This window comes from Zeus faber, assembly GCF_960531495.2.
Source record: "Zeus faber genome assembly, chromosome: 20".
NCBI classification, from domain to species: Eukaryota; Metazoa; Chordata; class Actinopteri; order Zeiformes; family Zeidae; genus Zeus; species Zeus faber.
In genome coordinates this window covers 14,447,909-14,466,845 of record NC_137207.1, presented here as the reverse complement: position 1 = coordinate 14,466,845, position 18,937 = coordinate 14,447,909, and the positions used below count along the sequence as shown (strand labels likewise).

General features: G+C 43.5%; 2 protein-coding genes across 5 annotated transcripts; one reads left to right on the top strand and one right to left on the bottom strand.

Annotated features, from left to right (window-relative positions):
- Positions 1-1,208: 1,208 nt before the first annotated feature.
- minpp1b (multiple inositol-polyphosphate phosphatase 1b) lies at positions 1,209-7,907 on the top strand (the record flags this gene model as incomplete). Its single annotated transcript, XM_080021595.1, has 7 exons — positions 1,209-1,596; positions 2,365-2,556; positions 3,235-3,429; positions 3,537-3,634; positions 4,419-4,549; positions 4,767-4,900; positions 5,238-7,907. 7 exons carry the CDS (start codon positions 1,209-1,211, stop codon positions 5,498-5,500), a joined length of 1,401 nt encoding a protein of 466 aa, XP_079877721.1. The 3' UTR covers positions 5,501-7,907.
- Positions 7,908-8,051: 144 nt separating this feature from the next.
- Positions 8,052-17,166, bottom strand: atad1b (ATPase family AAA domain containing 1b). 4 transcript variants are annotated; one of them, XR_013844690.1, is made up of 11 exons: positions 17,119-17,166; positions 15,453-15,641; positions 15,127-15,225; positions 13,580-13,700; positions 13,215-13,415; positions 12,005-12,111; positions 11,361-11,450; positions 11,198-11,248; positions 10,817-10,950; positions 10,519-10,704; positions 8,052-9,731 (listed from the first exon to the last, which is right to left on the bottom strand). XR_013844690.1 is itself a non-coding variant. In XM_080021596.1 (11 exons), exons 2-10 carry the CDS (start codon positions 15,624-15,626, stop codon positions 10,584-10,586), a joined length of 1,098 nt encoding a protein of 365 aa, XP_079877722.1. In that variant the 5' UTR covers positions 15,627-15,641; positions 17,119-17,166; the 3' UTR covers positions 8,052-9,731; positions 10,570-10,583. The 4 variants fall into 4 exon arrangements, 3 of the variants coding, with proteins under 3 accessions (XP_079877722.1, XP_079877723.1, XP_079877724.1); XM_080021596.1 differs by having other exon boundaries at positions 10,570-10,704; XM_080021597.1 differs by lacking the exon at positions 17,119-17,166 and adding an exon at positions 16,920-17,025 and having other exon boundaries at positions 10,570-10,704.
- Positions 17,167-18,937: the final 1,771 nt, after the last annotated feature.

Genomic DNA, 18,937 nt, shown 5'->3' with positions numbered 1-18,937 from the left:
TTCACCTTACCTGGGGGAGAGGGAGCTCAGCGGCGAACGTCGGTTAAAAAATTCCATTTGATTCCATTTGATTCCATTTGATTCCATTTGATTCCATTTCATCCGTTCGCTCCGCGCAGCGCCCCCCCCCCCCCCACCCCGCGATACAGCGCCAAGCGGCGACCAACCCGGAAACGTAAGTACAAATAAACCCGCGCCTTAGTCGGCGTTTTCAGTTGTTCTCCAGAAAGGCATTTTCTATTAAATGCAGGTCAAATACTGGTAAAATACTGGTGAAATACAGTGCGCATCTTCTGTATGGAACGTGTGTGTGTGTGTGTGTGTGTGTGTGTGCACTGGCTTTGAGTCGAAAACCCGTGCGCCTCATGCGCCGGAAACGTTTTGTATTGTTCCCCGTCGCCCTCTACGGGGGGGATGGACTAATACACCGAGGACATCGTTCTTTTGAAATATCGACAATGGGTTTTTTTATTGTTATTATTATTATTTTAAATCAACATTTGCACCGCGTCTGGTATTTGAGTTATAGTCTTCGATGCCATTATCCATCGACTCGAGATGGTTTTTCGTCGGCCACCGAGACGCTGAGTGGATTTGCGTCCAGCGTATCGCGAACTGTCGCCCTCTCCTGGTACGGGGAAGAGTTACAGAGCGGGGGGGGGGGGCTACATTTCGAGCCAAAATTGACTGTGCACGGTGGATATCATTAAAAATAAAAACCCGTATAGGGGGTGTATTATAAATCCATCTTTGCATCACATTTGATATTTTGGATTTGTTTTTGCGACGGTGTGTTTAGTTCAACAATCTATCAACGCGGGTAATTGTTTTGGTCGGCCACCGAAATGTATTTGTATTTGTATTATTAACGGTCGCCATCCACTGGACGACGCAAGAACTACGGGGTGGGAACTACATTTCGAGCAACTCCACATGGTGCATTTCATTGTCGAAAAAAATATACCAACAAAAACGATATAATCAAAAAAAAAACTCTATCCGCGTCATCCGTGGTGTTTGGGTTCAGCTTGTCCCAATGACACGTCTCGAATGTAACGTTCTGTAAACTCGGGGAATATTTTTTGATCGGCCACCCTAACCAAAAAAGGTAAAGTTCAGAGGTCACAGCACGAACCCGGAACGAAAAGAAAACACGGCGTGTTTGAGGCCAGTGGCGTTAACGCTTCTACCTCCCCCCAGAGCCGAGCATGACACCCGTACGATCCAAACAACGGCTACTCCTCACCACGTTCAGTCTGGCGCTGACTCGGCTGTCCTGCTGCTCCGTGGCCTCGAACATCCCGGCGATCGCCGACTACTTCGGGACGAAGGGCCGATATGAAGAAGTGAACCCACACCTGTTGGACGATATCGCGTCGGTCAACAAATCCCTCCCGATTCCGCCGCCGTGCGACTCTTGCAGACCGGTTCACTTGACCGCGATTATCCGACACGGGACCCGGTATCCCACCGTGAAGAACATCAGGAGGATGCGGCGGCTGTACGAGCTGGTGGTGGACCAGGCTTCGGGCTCCGAGAAGTGGCTGGAGGAGATCAGAACATCCTGGAAGATGTGGTACACCAGCGACATGGACGGTGAGGACGGACGGAATAGGATTTGTGTTGGAATGTGATAGTGAGATTTCATTGCCAGAAGTTTTCTATTTTTCTATATTTACTTTTTAAAAAAATATATATATTTTTTTTAATTTAATTTTTATTTTTTTTAAGATTTCAAGATCAAGGTTTTTTTTATTTGTCACCTAGATCGCATAATGGAATGAGGAAAAACCTAAAAGTATCATCTTAAATCAGAAGACATTTATACAGCAAGCGAAAAGTATAAGCAAAACATATGTAGCAGAAATGTGTGTGTGTGTGTGTGTGTGTGTGTGTGTGTGTGTGTGTGTACTGTAATTGTAAGGGGCCCCGAGCAAGATTATTATTTTCTATATTGTTTTGTTGTGGTTGTTTGTCTATAAACTCACCCTCACTAATGATGTATGGTAGGATTTTATTCATCTCAGGAGAAGCAATTGAGGTGTTACAGCAGATTATGTCTAAATAGGCAATAATAATGAAGCAATAAATAGAAAAAAATCGGCAATAAACAAAGAAATAAACAATTTATTTTGTTAAAATAGGAAATTGTGCAAGTTGCATGAATATCTATACAATCTGTACAGATACTCTGTGTAACAAGGTGAAAAACAGTGTATAACTAAAAAATAGATACATATAATGTACTAGAAATGTATGTTGGCCAGTGAGGTGACTAAACAATTTCCTCACATAGTTTGCATGTGGGAACAAATGGTCGTATCGGCGATCTTCCCTCACATCCTCTCGTGTCATGGCATCCAGGTAAACTTGTGGAGAAAGGCAGAGACGACCACAGGCATCTGGCGGTGCGGCTGGCCAAGCTCTTTCCGTCCCTGCTCCATGTGGAGAATCTGAGGAAGCACCGCATCCGGTTCCTCACCAGCTCCAAGCACCGCTGCGTGGACAGCGTCGAGGCCTTCCAACAGGGGCTGCACGAGCACTGGGGGCTGGGAGGTAAGAATCAACCATAGCGGCCGATTCGTGTCCGACTTCACGGTGCACTCAAAAGCCTCAGATTCTTTTTTTTTTTTTTTTTTTTTTGGGGGGGGGGGGGGGGGGGGGGGGGAGGGGGCGACAGTCGGATTCAAATGGACAGTGCACCACCCCTCTCCAATGTGTTCTCCACAGGGTTCTTACCAGGTCCTTGAGGTTGCCTTAAGTGCTTGAATTTCGTCCTCAGAAATCTACGTTATGGAATACCTTGAAAATACACCATTTTGTGCTGAAGTGCTCGAAAAGTCCTTGGGGGAAAAAAATCTGATGATTGAAAACCTCTTATATCCCCCCCCCCTCTGGGTTTGTTCTTCAAATCGTAACATAATAAAGTCATTTCTAGAGTGTCTTTACCGCATAAATTATGCCAGGAAAATGTAAATTAAATCCAGCGTGGTTGGAAGTAGACACTTATAACAGTAGATGACAATTAAATTAATAATAGATGTATAGATAATTAATCTAAATAACAATCAATGAGAATAAGATTATTGTATTTTAATTAATCAACATTACATTGAGGAGTGATTATATTTGTTTTCTGTGAAGTCCTTGAAAATGAAAAAATAGTGCTTGAAAAGGTACTTGACGGTTCTTTTCTAATGCCAAAGTGAACCCTGCCCAACCCTCCCTTTCCAGAGGTGTGGTACCGGCACGAGGTGAACGACGATCTGATGCGCTTCTTCGAGCACTGCCGCGGTTTCGTGGAAGGGGTGGAGAACAACAAGACGGCCCTGGTGGAGGTGGAGCGGTTTAAAGAGGGAGCGGAGATGCAGGGCGTGCAGAGGAGGATGGCGCAGCAGCTCAACGTCCCTCAGCACCGCATCACGCCCGGTCGGGGGACGCGTACAGTACGAGACGAGATTTCCTCGATTAACACTTGGGTGTAGGTGTCTCTAACGTCCTCCTCCCTTTCTCGTGGCTCTTCCTACACCCCGCAGACCTGGTGGAAGCCGCCTTTTTCCTGTGTTCCTACGAGTTTTCCATCCGGTCCCTCCACTCGCCGTGGTGCCACCTCTTCAATAAGAATGATGCCAAAGTAGGTGCGTCTATCTAGGTGAGGGTGGCTGTGTATGAGGAGGGGCATATACCGTATACTTTCGCTTATACTACATACACCGATCAGCCCCAACATTAAAACCACTGACGGGTGAAGTGAATAACATGGCTCATCTCGTTCCAGTGGCTCCTGTCAAGGGGTGGGATGTATGAGGCAGCAAGTGAACAGTCAGTTCTTGAAGTTTGATGTGTTGGAAGCGGGAAAAATGGGCAAGCGTAAGGATCTGAGCCACTTTGACAAGGACCACATTGTGATGGCGAGACGACTGGGTCAGAGCGTCTCCAAAATGACAGGTCTTGTGCTGCGTTCCTGGTGTGCAGTGGTTATTACCTACCAAAAGTGGACGTCAGAGCTGTCTTGGCGGCACCAGGGGGACTTACACAACATAAGCGGTGGTTTTACTGTTGTGGCTGATCGGTGTATGTTGACATGTCATTTCACAAAAACGTTTACAAAAAAAGTCACTTTATGCACTTTGGACTTGTGTTTCGTCTTTTAAGTCAGCAACGTCATCAAATACTGCCTGTACGACTGAGATCCGAGTCATAGCATATTCCGTGCCTCGTGTTTTCATTTTTTATGACTTCCCGATTTCAAACCTGGTCTATTCGAGCGTTGACGTCATTGTGGAGATTGTCAGTCGCACCCGTCTGTGTTTCCTCGCATTTTGGGGAAACGACAACAGCTTGAAGAATGACGCAGCAGATGCGATGCTCCTGATTCTCTCTCTCTCTCTCGCTCTCGCTCTCTCCCTCGCCCCCAGGTGCTGGAGTATAAGAGCGACTTGAAGCAATACTGGAAGAGAGGTCACGGCCACAGCATCAACGGCAAGTCCAGCTGCACCCTGTTCCACGACCTCTTCACCCGGCTGGAGCTGGCCGTGCTGCAGATCAGGTCAGCCCCCCCTTCTCCTCCGTTTCCATGCAGGTTGGTTGGTTTCTTCCAATACTTGTGAACCTGAGAGAGGGGGGGGGGGGGGGAAACAAACAAAAAAATAAAACCTATCCGATGTTTTTTCATGGATCATATGTCAATCCCCGTTCGCGGAGAGTCCATATTGACCTGTGATTGGCTGTAACCCTTCCTCCTCCCGTCTCTCCACCCTCCCCAGATCGGGGCAGGAGTTCCCCGAGGCCGTGACGGTTCAGGTGGGCCACGCCGAGACCCTCCTCCCCCTCTTGTCTCTGCTGGGGCTCTTCAAGGACCAGACGCCACCCACAGCGGACAACTACTCCATGCAGAACGGTACGGCGGGAGTCGTGGTGACGTCAGGGGGTGGTGGGAGTTGGCGATCATTTTGGATTCTGGATTTTAGAGGCATCGTGGTGGTGCTTCGACAATACGTTCATTTTTATATATCTTTCTTTCAATCCTTTGAAAGACTATTGGATAATAATAGGACTGGTGGTTAAACCTACTACTAGTGTGTGTGGCACTTTTTTTAAAAGGGTATTTTGCGTTTAACACTATTTTATATGAACATATTTTGGAAAAATATGCCACAGAAATAACCAGTAAACCGCTTTTCATTTCCCTCTCACTGTTCGTATTCATCTTTTATTTATTTATCCATGTTTAACAGGCAGAAGCTTCCGCACGGGCCAGATCGTCCCCTACGCCGCCAACATGCTCTTCATCCTGTACGACTGCCAGCGCGGCCCCAGGCTGCAGTTCCTCTTGAACGAGTCGCCGGTTCGATTCCCGGGGCTGGACGAGGACACGCCGCTGTTCCGGGACGTCCGTCAGACGTACAGGGAGCTGCTGGACGGCTGCGACTTCCAGAAGGAGTGCGAGGTCCCGGCCAGCGAGCGACCACGCGTCCACGATCACAACGCCGAGCTCTAACACTCCGGCTGCCTCTCAGGGGTTTTGGGAAAAGTGGTGCCGTTTCTAAACCCGACCGTTTCCAGTGCGTTTCCCATGAGTTCCTTTTGCGGGTGCATTTGTTTTGGCGTGAAAAGTGGAGAGATGTGGCAGCAATTCAGGGAAAAAATATCTGCAAGGTCATTCGTGGTTTGGTCATGTACTTACGATGTGAGTATGTTTGGCTTGGTATCATGGCTTTTAAATTGCTCAGATTTGACGATAAAACTTTTTGACTCGTGATGTAGGAACCCCCAATGTTTTTGCAGATTAAGTCAGGTAAACTTCTTTAAGACTTGACACTCTACTCATTCCAACTGAATCCACCGATAATTGTCAACAGAAGTTGGCTGACTGAACTGGCAACATCAAGTCGCGTAAATAACTGTCCGAGGCCGAAGGGCGTGTTTCCATAATTGCGCAGGAGCTAGGCTAGCTGATCCCACCCGCAGCCCTGCATTGAGCTAACACAGTTAGCAGCAGTTAGCTTGTCGCTGTCTCCGTACAGGACACACAGGTTTCTCTCTATATGCCACAGGCATATAGAACCAGGCCATTAGAAAATAAATTATTTTAGTAACGTTCAGGCTGATTACTTTATGGCTACAGATAATCTTTTGCACAAGTTGAGATCTGCACAGATAATACTTGGTAGTATAAAACAAGAGTGGCGACATTGTTATTTCCTCTTTTAAATTTGGGGGGAAAATATCAAAGATGCAAGGACTCTCTATATAATTGTGAGGTGATAGCTTTTAAGGTTAATCGTTTGAAGTGTGTTTTTAAGAAAGTAAGTAAACACATTTGGCCTTTTTCCAAGGTTGTTGTGAACATTATTTGAATGGCACAGCAAATCTTAGGGAATGATGAACACCCTTTAAGAATGATTTTTAGATTTAGATTCTATTTATCCTTTACCAACATACTACAGGGTCTATCGGGGATTGTTTACCTACAGGAATAAAGCTTTATATTTATGGTTGAAGGTATGGTAATTTAATGTTTTCTTTTTTTTTTATGGAAATAACGCTTTTCTTGTTTGTAGTAAGTTAGATGAGGACCAAGATGGTGATGTTATTGGCACATGAAGGCAGACATTGTTATGATCCGCTGGGCCAATAGTGTCTCCGGTGAGGATATTTTTAAATACACCGATCACCAAAAAAAGGTAGCCATCACGTTATTTTTTCACACTTCACGCAAACATTCATTGTAGAGGACAGGTTTTTGATATTTTTCACACCAGGTCTCATTAAAATGCTGGTTCCCATGATTTACAACTGTTCATAGCACAACCTCGTCGAATGCTTTGCTATCGAGAAGCGTACCACTCTGCGGCAGCATCTAACTGTGCTTCCATGCAGTCCAATGGGGCAAATGTTTAAGGATATAATTCAAACATTGAATGTGTTTCGAAAATGAGAATGATAGCGTATTTCCTCAAATGTAAATGGGTAGTCAAATAAAAACCAGGCCCTGGAGGCGTGATCTACACAAACACATAAAAGCTCGCCTCAAACAAAGACCGGGGGAATAACTTATCGGAGCTGCAGTGCTGTTCCACTCCCCGAAAAGCGAATAAACACAGTTTTTATTGTTTATGTATTTGATTCACTCAGTTTCCTACTGGCGCAGCAGTAGGGACAGAGGGAGATAGATATTAAGCCCTGCCTCTAATATAAGCCTGCTGACAAAGGCCCTGTATCCTCTGCAGCTGAGGTAATTAATGGCCCCGGTCACTATTTGAGGAAATACCGTAGACACGTGTCTAAGTGTATTCTTTGAACATCTTTTGAATAACAGTGATATTACATTTTATTTCACGCTACTTTTTGCACTTGCCGCTGCACTCGGTTGGCAGATGGATGCGGGGCAACATCCTGTTTTTGAAAAGGAGATTTAAAAGCTTCAATGTTTGGGTAACCGACATTTTATTTAAAAAAAAAAAAAAAAGCCCCTTTTCTAGTCTGCACTAGGACCCAGCTGGCGAGTAAACAGGTAAAACCAAATTTTAACATTCATTTATAGAACATTCTTTTTTTTTTTTGGCCTTCACTGTTGATTTCGATAAAAACCTTTTTTTTTCCCCAGTTTTGCTATTCTTTTCATGACGTGCTTACAATGCTTTAAAGTGCTGGAAAATTGTTCCGGTGCACTTGGCAAAGCTGTACGATGGTACCACAGGTTTTCAACTGACAGCTTGAATAAATATCTTTCAATTTGAGTATTTCTTCATGAAGTTGTATTTATTGCTCAGACTACTAAAATTTCTACTCAACATATTTAAAGGTCTGAATTTTCCATATATGGATAACACATTGTTTAAGCATACACATAATATATATGAACTCTACATAGTAAACGTTACTGAACCATGTAATGTTCTCGCTAAAGCTTCTACTCTGCTCTATTCTATGAAGGAGTATTCAAACGTGACTATGTCAAAGCTCGATACGAGTTGTGTTTAACACAGTTAAAACAATGTTCCAACAAAACTATTTTCACCTCAAAAACAGAATCAAATAAACAACTGCATTATTCACCATTGTTTATACATATTCACAGGTAAATACAAAATAAACACGTTGCTTAAGAAGTAAAATGCCCTGTTTCTTAATTTCTCCTCTGGAGGGAATAAACCATTAAAACCTATCTATGGAGTAATATTTAAATCCTTTTTGTTTTTAATCCAAGTTGAACTTCAGATCAATGTTATATTTTGTTGGCAGTTAAACTCATTTTTAAGTAAGAAAGGTGAGGCGGCCGGACATGAATGTTAACTCATCCAGAATTTTCCCCCAGGAGTGGCACAAATTAGCAGGAAATGTATTTACGGTTTAGAGAAAGTGTCTTCCTTTACCTAGATGAGGTTTCCCCCAAAAACCTTCAGTAAGCCCAGACTACACTGTAAAAGATCTAACAAGTGAATTAAAATGACACTCTTGAATCTCAGCATGCTTTTTTTTTTTTTTTTTTAAACCATCTTAAGTTCCACTTCATGCTGTGAATTTACATACATATATTTACAGTCTTATCTTAAAAAGATAAAAAATAACTATTGCTGCATGTATTATGCATTTTTATGCATTGAAGGTTTGCACCTCAAATTTTACATCTCGAGATTTAAACTACCAATGAGTTTTGCTTAATATGTCGGCCAAATAAACGGGCTGTGACTTTGCCCCCTTCCCGAAAACCACAGTATGACGTTATGGTGGAATATAATACCAAAATAGTGAGACGGTCGAGACGGCCTGACACCGGGTCCCAACAGTGAAACTACAGCACAACGTTGACTGCCACTACAGGAGGACAGCAGCCAAAATCTTAATTAAGGACTCAAAGGATCTCATTTGGATAAATAAGAGGCCCCGTCACTCCCATTTGAGGCAGTCTATGATTAATCTCATCCTGATATGAATTAAAATATAAAACTCTATTTGACACAACCTTGAAATACGAACTTAAACCCACATATTCTAAGCACCTCCCATTTTAACTCGCAAAGTCAAAACTAATTGCACCACCCACGCCAAAAAAAAAGACAAATTCTGCATACTTCGAAGTATGTTCACATATTATGCTGTAAAACTTAATTCAAAATGTGCCCCCCCCCCACATGGAAACAACCCAACTATACAGTGAACCAGGAATCTACCAAGGATGAATACGCTTGTTAAAAATGAATCAACTATAGGTCAGAAATAGAATGCATATAAGCAATATCCATCATACCTGCTGAGCAGAATAGATCTACCGTTTTTATTTAATTAATACTGTGATAAAATAACAAAAAAAAAAAAAACACAAAAAAAAAACAACAACCTTCAAATAAAAACAAAAAACAATTTTATATTTTCTTTTTGTTCACATGCAATCGTGTCAGTTGGAAGATTTTGTCCAAATGGTAAACACAATGTTGTGAAATGAATTCATGTCATTACAATGGATAAAAAAAAAAAAAACTAATAAAAAAACCCCACATTATCCTTGGTGAATAGGTTTGCAACACCGAAGCCAAAATAACCTCAAAAGATGATTCATAGAAACTTGTGTCAATGAATTTGGCAACTTCTTTCTTTCATCAGGACGCATCTCCAAGGCTTTGCAACGATGACTGTTGTTTTTTTTCTTCCCCGAAACACAGACTTATATCAATGACACACCAGGGAACTCCCAGGGAAACAACTCTTTAAAGTCACTTCGGTTTTCTCTGATAAAAAAAAAAGAAAAAAAAAAAAAGTCAAAGCACAATTTTGACCCTGTGCTTCTCAATTACCTGTTGTGCATCTTATTTTCCTGACAAAGTGCATTTAAATGCCTTTGTGGTAATACCTTACCTTCTATCTTTTATCCAAAAATTGTTTCTGTTCAAATCAAAATTGTCTAATGTACTTAATCTGTACAGTCTTAAATGTTTACCTAATTTCTCAAAAGCACTAAATATGAAGCTACCTGGGTAACTTGGAGGCAAATAGGACTTTGGCATGACCGAATTATTACAAAAAAAGGCAAACTACCGCCCCTCAACACGTTACTAGAAACACGACCGTCCATGTGCGTGTTGCATCGTAGACACCTTACCCTTCATAGCAGTAATGCATAAAAACCGGAGGGATATTTTAACGGGTCAGCTTTGAACTAGAAATAGATTCCTGGTAACATAACAGCGACGGGGCCCCGACGAACAAAACAGACCCAAAATAGAAGCCAAACGTCCACAGCCAGAGGTTGAGGTGTGAGGGTGCTGTGTGTGACACGCGCCGACTCGTGGCAATGACTCAAAGCACGAGTAGTTTGAAGCAGCCGTAAGAAAAATAATAATGATTAAAAAAAAATAAAAAAATCTCACCCAACGCGCGCACACACACACACACACACACACACACACACACACACACACACACACACACACACACACACACACACACACACACACACACACACACACACACACACACACACACACACACACACACACACAATGCATATCCATGCACCTGTATATTTCCTTCTACGTGTAACTCTCTTGAGTAAGTACACTGGTTTACATTCAGGGGCGTTCTCAGTCTAGCGTGGCGTGCATCAAGACGCTCTGTCCGCCCGCCAACTTGGACTTCTTCATCTTACTGATGGCTTTCTGCAGGTCCGACTGCTGGATGGGACGGATGTAGTCCTCTGTCGGACTGAGGGAAAGACACACAAGCACCGGGTGGGAGGCACTCGTTAAGGATGTACTGAGAACAAATGAAGAGCCTCGACCGCTAAAATAACTGGCAACAAACGGCCTTTCGATACCTGTCGACTCTCTGCGTGTGCACAAAGTCCCGGACGCAGAGCAGAGCGGCGTCGCGGCACGTCTCCCGGAGGTCACTCCCCGAGAAGCCGTCCGTCCCCCGGGCGATGTCACTCAGGTCGACCGCCGGCTCCACCTGAAAAGCCAAGAGACGCCACCCCCGCCCGCTCTTTCATGAGCATGTCTATGTCTATGATGTCTATGACATCGGGTCAGTTTTGGGCCCGTTCCTGTTGTGTTCTGTTTGTTTTTTTTACAGCGGAAGCGAAGCAGGCACACAATGCTCTCACCGTTTTGATTTGCACTGTCTGTTATTATTTATTGTTTGAGTTCATGGTGCAAGACGGCCGTTAAAAAAAGCATTTTTATTTATTTCCACCTACACTTTCGTTCTCCAAGATCAACCTCAGAATTTGCTCTCTCTGTCTCAGACTCTGGAGGGAGAGGGGAGAAAGAAAGTGAGAGAGAAAAGGGAAAAAAAGGTTAAGTCCAGGCTGAGAGGCTGAAGTTCTCCTGAGGATGCTAGATGTGTGTGTGCGCGCTTACAGGCTGGTTGATATGGAACCTGGTTGGCATCCTCCTGAGAATAGCAGAGTCCAGGTCCTGGGGACGATTTGTGGCCCCCATAATGATGACCTGGTCAAATGGAGAGAAATAGAGATGAATAAAGAGCAGACCACTGAAAGTGATGTGATAAAGTGAGCTTGAGTAAGTAAGGTGATAAAATTAAGAGGGCTATCAAATTTTATTCAAAGTGTAGCCTATAGTTAAAGTGACAATCCATAACAGTATTTTGTTAGAAACAAAAAATAGATAAAAATAAAAATAAAAAATACTGTGGTGTGGGGATGGTGAGGTTTGAGCAGCCACACCTGTCCTGGGTCTAGGTTATTGGGGTCCAGGATCAGGGTGTATGTACATGTTGCTTGTTGGTTGGTCTAACGAGCAACAGGTAAAACCCCCATCCCCACACAAACTCAGGAGAGGAGCCTTGTCATGACATGCTCTCCATCTGCTCCAGGGCTACAATAAACTGGTATCTTCTCAACTCCATCGTCTGCTTCTCTGTGCCTGAGGGCCCTGAAAACGTGTGGTAGGCGAAACTGCAACAAATACTATCGATTTTTTGTCATGGATTACCACTTTAAGCTATAGAACCTATTGTCATTTATATGCATGCATGTGTTTACCTGACAGTGGTAGTCAGTGTCAAGTCCATCCCATAAACTCATAAACTGGGCTTTCATCATGGCTGTTGCCTCGTGGTCAGAACTGGACCGACTTCGCAGGAACGAGTCTGCAATAAAAAAAAAAAAAAAAATGCCCAGTGGAGCAGGAAGTTGTCGTAGTAGATGGAGGCTTCGAGCAGAAAAGCAAACAACAAGCATGGCTGCGCGTGGAAAATGGGATCTTCTCGACGCTGAGGAGGAAACTATGTTTATTGTTGCTGAACAACTAATGCTGCGTTGAGATGGAACACGGTAGACAGAAACACGATAACGGCGCTTTCTGAACGGCGCGGGGAGAGAAAAAAGAAGAAGAAAAAAACCCGGAGTGAGAGGTACGATGGCAAAACAAAACAAGCGATATGTTGCTATGGTGATGACTCCAAAAAATATACTAAACTAAATTATTTTGTCTGTTATTCATATATAAGAATTCTAGCAATGTTTAGCAATTTTATTAGCGCCTCGTCGGTCCACATCTGGACCACACTTGGTCTGCTACGTAACATACCGCTAATTCCGTTACGGAGGACGGCAAATAGTTAAAATATTTAACTCACGCAAAGATGGGTCGCAAATATTCTTGTATGTGCGAACAAGCTCGGCAAGTCTTGTCTTGAACCTCTCCTTTGTTTAAATGAAATTTAAGGAGGAGAAACGCTCCTCGCGGCAAGTCACAAAACCTCGGAGGTGTGGGACGCTGCATACGTCCCCACGCGCCATGGCGCCACCCCCGGTGGCGATGTCATTAGCTTAAATGTTATCAGTTAATCAACCATTATTTGTTATGGTTAAGAACAAGCGATTGAGGAACTTCCTTTAAATTTGGATCCCTAGTCGGAATAATGAGGTCTTATTTTGAGGAATGGGGCAATTTGCCCAAATCCAACTGCCGGCTCCTATTTGCGCACGCTTGGAATTGCGCTTTCCAGGTTAATAATTTGCCGAGTTGGGACTCTCAGGGAGGCAGACCATGGAATGGAATTTGGATCAGCACATGGACCGGTGACGTCAGTCAGATAACCGACAAGTGAATTACATCAGTATTGGCACCCGTTACCGATATTGGATCGGACCCATCTCTAAATCTAACAATGACTTTGTGTGTGTATGTGTGTGTGTGCTGAACATGGAAACATGGACAACATTAAAGGTTCGTGTGTAAGGAGCGTACCTATCTCATCAATGAAGATAATTGAGGGCTGTAGTTTGATGGCCAACGAGAACACGGCGGCAGCCAGCTTCTGTGATTCGCCGTACCACTTGTCCGTCAAGGTGGATGGCTGCAGGTTGATGAAGCGGAAACCTGCCTCCTTGGCCGTCGCCTTGGCGATCAGAGTCTTCCCACATCCGGGCGGGCCGTAGAGCAGGACACCTGTGAACCAGTCGGGCAGCACGGTTTCTACCCTGTAATAAAACAACTTAGCAAAGGCATCTCGCTCTCTACATGCTCGCATGACAGCCGGTCTACCCGTCTGAACTGAGCCTTGACACCCCCCGCCCCCACATCCACCCACCAGGACTGTGCTCCATCCTTACCTTTCGGTGGCTGGAGCAGTCTGGACCCTTCAAAAAGATGCCGTTTCTGAACAGGCAGAATGACCGTATCCTTCAGTTCGGTGATCACCTCGTCCAGGCCAGCGATGTCATGCCACGTTATCTACCCCCACAGAGAGAACGGTCAGATATGCACGGAGATATTTGGCACATTTTACTACACTTCAACACGCTAAGAAAGCCAACATCTGCCAGGTTTGTGTGGAAAATATGCATTCCCGTCTAGTGCATTGGCTGAACACCATTGTTGACTTGTTGTTTTCTTCCTCACAATATTCAGACACTGTAATGTTAAAAAAAACATTTCATCCATTCCATGATGAATATCCCAATTGAAACATAAATAAAATGAAACCATACAACCAAAACAATAAAATGGACTCTCGGGCTCGAGTCACACGCTATCTTCACCTGGTTCACTGTCGGTGGGTGTGTGTGTGTGTGTGTGTGTGTATATAAGGTTTAAAACTGGCTATCCAAATAAGATATACAGGAGGATCTCAGTCCATCAAATGTATGGGACTGGCTGGATGCCAAGAAGCAATGCAGAGATAGAGAGACATATACAATACCAAAATTGGAATCGCAGAAAGAAATAAAAACCGAAGGAACAGAGAGGAAATTCAAATCCGTCCTCTGATGCATCAGTTTTATTGTTGCTTTAATTCTTTTAAAGAAATACTTTGATTCTTTGTACAACTTTGAAAAAATTTGCTTTTTCCTTTGTATGATTTTGAAGAATTATAGTGAAGAATTATTGAAAAGAAACAGCTGTATTCTCTGATCTTTTGAAGCCCCAACCCATCAAACAATCCATTTAGTCATTTGAAGGCTTTTTCCTCCACAGTACCCAACTCAGAATTTTGTCAGCTGAATCAGATTTCGGCTGTTCAATGCAAATATTCGACGAGCCCACGGCGGGTGCACGGGCGAACGGAGGAATGGGGCACAAGTTCCTCCGTGTCCCATTCCTCTAAATAAAACAACTAAAACAGTGTAAACATCTAAAAGCACACTGTTTCTAGTGGAGGAACAGCTCCAAGTCGCTCCACGATCAGGACGCACGGAGAGCTGTGTTCGCGTATAAAAAAATATATTTATGACTCCCCCTATTTAAAATAATAATAATAATTATTATTATTATAATTATTATTATTATTATTTGTAAAGCTCAATAAAAATTAATATTTTTTCGCCGGGGCACAGTGCCCTAACATTTGAATATTGTTGGATAATGGTTAATGATCGGGTTAACAATGGTCGGCTATCAGTCAGAAACAAACTTCTGAATTAGCATCTCGGGTGTTGACCCGTCTACAGTACGAGCATCTTTTTACCCCCTGGCTGTCAAACACACTTTCATTACAAAAAAATATGATAACAAAATAACTCAACGAGTATAGCTTGTTTCTAGAGAGTGGCTGTGACATACAGTTGGTTTGCTCCTGTGACAAATGTATTTTTTGTAAGTCGCTTTGGACTAAAGCGTCTGCTACATGACATTATGTAGTGTTTGTGTGTGTTTCTACCTGCATGCTGAGCGGATCCACCAGGTGTGCAGCAATGCTCATCTCATACTCGGACAGTTTGACGTTCTGGACCCCAATCTGACGCATCAGCTTCTCCGCCTGAGATGCACAACAAGAAATAAAATATGTTGAGAAAGCAGGCAAGTAGTTGTCAGTCAAACACGTCATTTATTAGTAAAGAGTGACTATTTTTAATCTGCAACCAGCAGATAGTGTAGGTTCTGTTGGTCCGTCAAAACTATAAATATGACTGTATCACTAATTACGTGCTTGTTCAACAGTCTGCGCTTTTAAACCACAACCCACACACACACACACACACACACCTGTTTCTGTGCCTCTACTTTCTGTTTCCTGGTGGGGTCTATGGCATCCACCATCCATTTGATAGTGAAGTAGGTGACAGCTCCAAATATGGTCAGGCGGAAGAGCAGGCCGATGACCTCGTTGCGTCCCAGGGGGCGAGTTATGTTGTCAGTGGGAATCTCCTTTAAAACCATGTTTGGATTAGGACGCTGGAAGACAGAAAAAATGTTCATCATGACAAAGCTAAAAAAATAAATAAAATAAAAACATATATACGATCAAACACAACAGCTTTGAGTCCGTGGCGACAAAGCCCCTGTGAGGAGTACTGGAAAAAACGTTATTGTTTTCTCAAACAAACATGACATTTCTCATGGTCTCCAAGGCATCACGTTGCAAAGTAGACGCAGCAAGCCAAATCGAAGTCCTGTTGGGTGAAATCAAGCCGTATTCGTTTGTAATATGCTATGCGTGTGGTGCAATTTTCCCTCCTCGCTATTGAATTCTGAGAAATTCTGCTCCACTTATGCACGCTGAGCGACTTTCAGTAGGTACGTTTTCTTTTCACTGAGTTTGAAGCCGGTTATGTTCCGTTGCGTATGTTTCAAAGTAGCTAGCTGCTATCAGGTTCCGCTTTGCAGTACAGGCGAAATGCGGATATATAACGCAAATGTGACGCCAGTTCATGTACTTTTTAGAATTGCATTTGGTTCTCAAAGGAAAAGGACCATTACACCATAGCTACTGGATGCATCAAGTACTGCAGGCGTAGGATTTCTACGACACATTTGAACTACATTTAGGCTAAGATTATGGACAGGGCAGAGGCAAGTAATATTAGGTAGAAATACTGTGTAGGATATGAGAGGATATGGATTGGGTTATTCTATGAACTGTTATTACACAATTTTAGTTTAGGTCAGACAGCAAGGTAAGCGATATTTTTTCCCTCCATAACTTCATAAAGCACAAGAATTTTCTTGGATTTCTCAATACAGGCAAGTATTAAGTGCGTTGTTTTCTTTTGGAAGGTAGAAGGTACGTATTGGGTTCAGCAGTAGGGGTCTTACAACGTCGGAAATGTCGAATTCTGACAAAACATATGGATGATTCAAATACGCTGTGGTATGTTTATGGTTAAAATGAATTGAAATTTGAGACTAATTAAAGACTTGAAAAAAACTGTATTCAAGATATCTTAAGACAGAACAGGCGTTATTAATCAGAGAGAATGTGAATTGTTTAGACTATTATCTCGGTCAGAAGGCGGGGGAGGAACGACACCACACGGCATCAGCTCCCGGTGGCTCTAACCTTCTGAGACGGGTCACCGAAGACACCTTACGGAGCGAGGGCCCACGACCACTTCACCAAATAAAAACAAAACAAAACAGGTGATAGCGGAGAAGCGGAGGAAGAGGTTTCCCGGGCTCCGGCGTCGCCGCGTTTACAAAACACAACAACAACAAAAACCCCGAAGTTCGAACCTGCAGCCGACGTTAGCTTGACCTTCATCAAAAGGACCGACGCGCCCACGGCGAACGGAGGCCGGAGCGGCAGCGGAGCCCAGTCACCCCGCAACGCGGTTCAAACGACGCACCCGGGCGGGGGAGGGGGGTGGGGTGGGGTGGGGGGGTTTTCCCGACGTTTACCGGCGAACCGGCGCAGAAAGCGTCGCAAACTCACCTCCGTCACGTCAGACCGCTTCCGCGTGCGCGCTTCCTCGACGCCGTGGCCGCGTGGCCGGTGCGAACCGGCGCCCCCCGTCGGTCGGTGGACAAAACACGCCGGTGAGAGGTTCTCCTCCCCCCGGCCCGACTCGGTTCTTGGCGAATCGTTCGATTTATTATTATTATTATTATTATTATTATTTTATTTTTATTTTTTTCGCGTTTGCCCCCGAGTTGTTGAATGGGGTTAAAAATCAAGATAACCGTGTCCCGAAAATCGCCGAGCCTGATTCTTTCAAACGTATCTAGCGTGAATCGCAAATATAATGTATTTCGCTCGGGTAATCTGATCTTGGTGGGCTGCGAAATACACCGGTCGCTTTCGATATGACTTGTGCCAAATGCCTCGGTCTCTCTTTTTTTTTTGTTTGTTTGTTTGTTTGTCTGCTGTGGGTTTTGATTTCGTTTCGTCAGTAAGCCCTCGGGGTTTTTCAGGTTCCCCAGCCCGGCTCCGACTCCCGAGTCATGTAGGATCCGTTCACCGCGAACGGATCGTTACCTGCCGCGCCGCCTTTTCGTTTTCCGCAGCAGAATGACCGCACGGCGCGCCGCGGTCCCGTTAACCCCCAAAACACGTCACGAAACGTCACAAACACGCGTGTCTGCACCGGGACCCACGCAATACTCACAGCGTGCAGTTTCCCATCGGAATTAGAGTAATAACCAAGGCATTGTGTTTCAGAGAAATCACAACAAAAACAACTTAGAAAACAAACAAAAAAAAAAGCTCAACTCATAAATATAGATCAAGATCAAGATCAAGATTTTTTTATTTGTCACATACATATACATACTTTCATACATATATGCAGTGAAATGTAATGCAACGCACCCGGTGATAACACACAATAAGTCCCTAGGAAAAAAAAGAAATAAAAGTAAAGAATTCCTTTCTAATAGACCGACTTACTGACTCCTAAAACGTAATACAGTAAGTGGAATACTTATAGAATAAGATAAAAATATATAGAATAAAATACAATAAAAATAAAATGAAATAAAATGGAATAGATAGAGGGAATATGCCTATGTATGTACAGATATGTGCAATTAAAGTGGCATGTGGCATATAACCATCTATTTTTGTTGTTGTTGTGACGCGAAATGTATTTTCCCCCTGTGATTATGAAAATGGTGGAAGTGGAAATATTTAATTTGTTTCAAGTGGTTCCAAAACTAAATCGGTAGATTTTTCTAAACGAGCGAAGCGTGTCATCGGTCGATCGGCGCAGGCTGCTCGCCTTTCATCCAAATAAACACTGAAGTTATTTATCGCTGAAGGAGTGCGTGGTGCGCACAGATGTTCCGTCCCTCCTGCTGGAAAATCGACAGAGCAGCTATGTTTCGAGGGCTTAATGTTTGATATCCATTCCTATATCAGATTACATCGGTGAAATGCTCATATTCTTGGGTGTGCTTCTGCAAAAAGTTGCGTGTTCATAACGGCAACTTCGATCTTTCATCTTTCAAGCCGACGCAGAGGTTCGCTGGGACCGTTTGTTTACTCTTTTATTGACTATGTCGCCAGATTTCTAAACGTCACCACTGCGTAAATCCTTATTCATAATAGCAAAAATAGCGGGCGTGAGCAAGGCAAATCCTCTTTAAATGTATGAAATTATGAATTATGAAATGATAAACATGTGAAAATTTGTATCATAACGTGTCGGCCAGTTTACACAAGGCTTGTTTATATTGCAGAATGCGTATTATATTATATTCACAAGTTGTTTGTGTTCACCCGGGCTAATCAACTATTTTTGCCTGGAAGCTCT

Excerpts from the sequence above, each read along its gene's own strand:
- atad1b (XM_080021596.1), bottom strand. The coding sequence starts at position 15,626 with ATGGTTTTAAAGGAGATTCCCACTGACAACATAACTCGCCCCCTGGGA. Across the intron at positions 15,226-15,452 it reads AAGTAGAGGCACAGAAACAG|GCGGAGAAGCTGATGCGTCA; the intron begins GTGTGTGTGTGT and ends TGTGCATCTCAG. Across the intron at positions 12,112-13,214 it reads TATCTTCATTGATGAGATAG|ACTCGTTCCTGCGAAGTCGG; the intron begins GTACGCTCCTTA and ends TTTTTATTGCAG.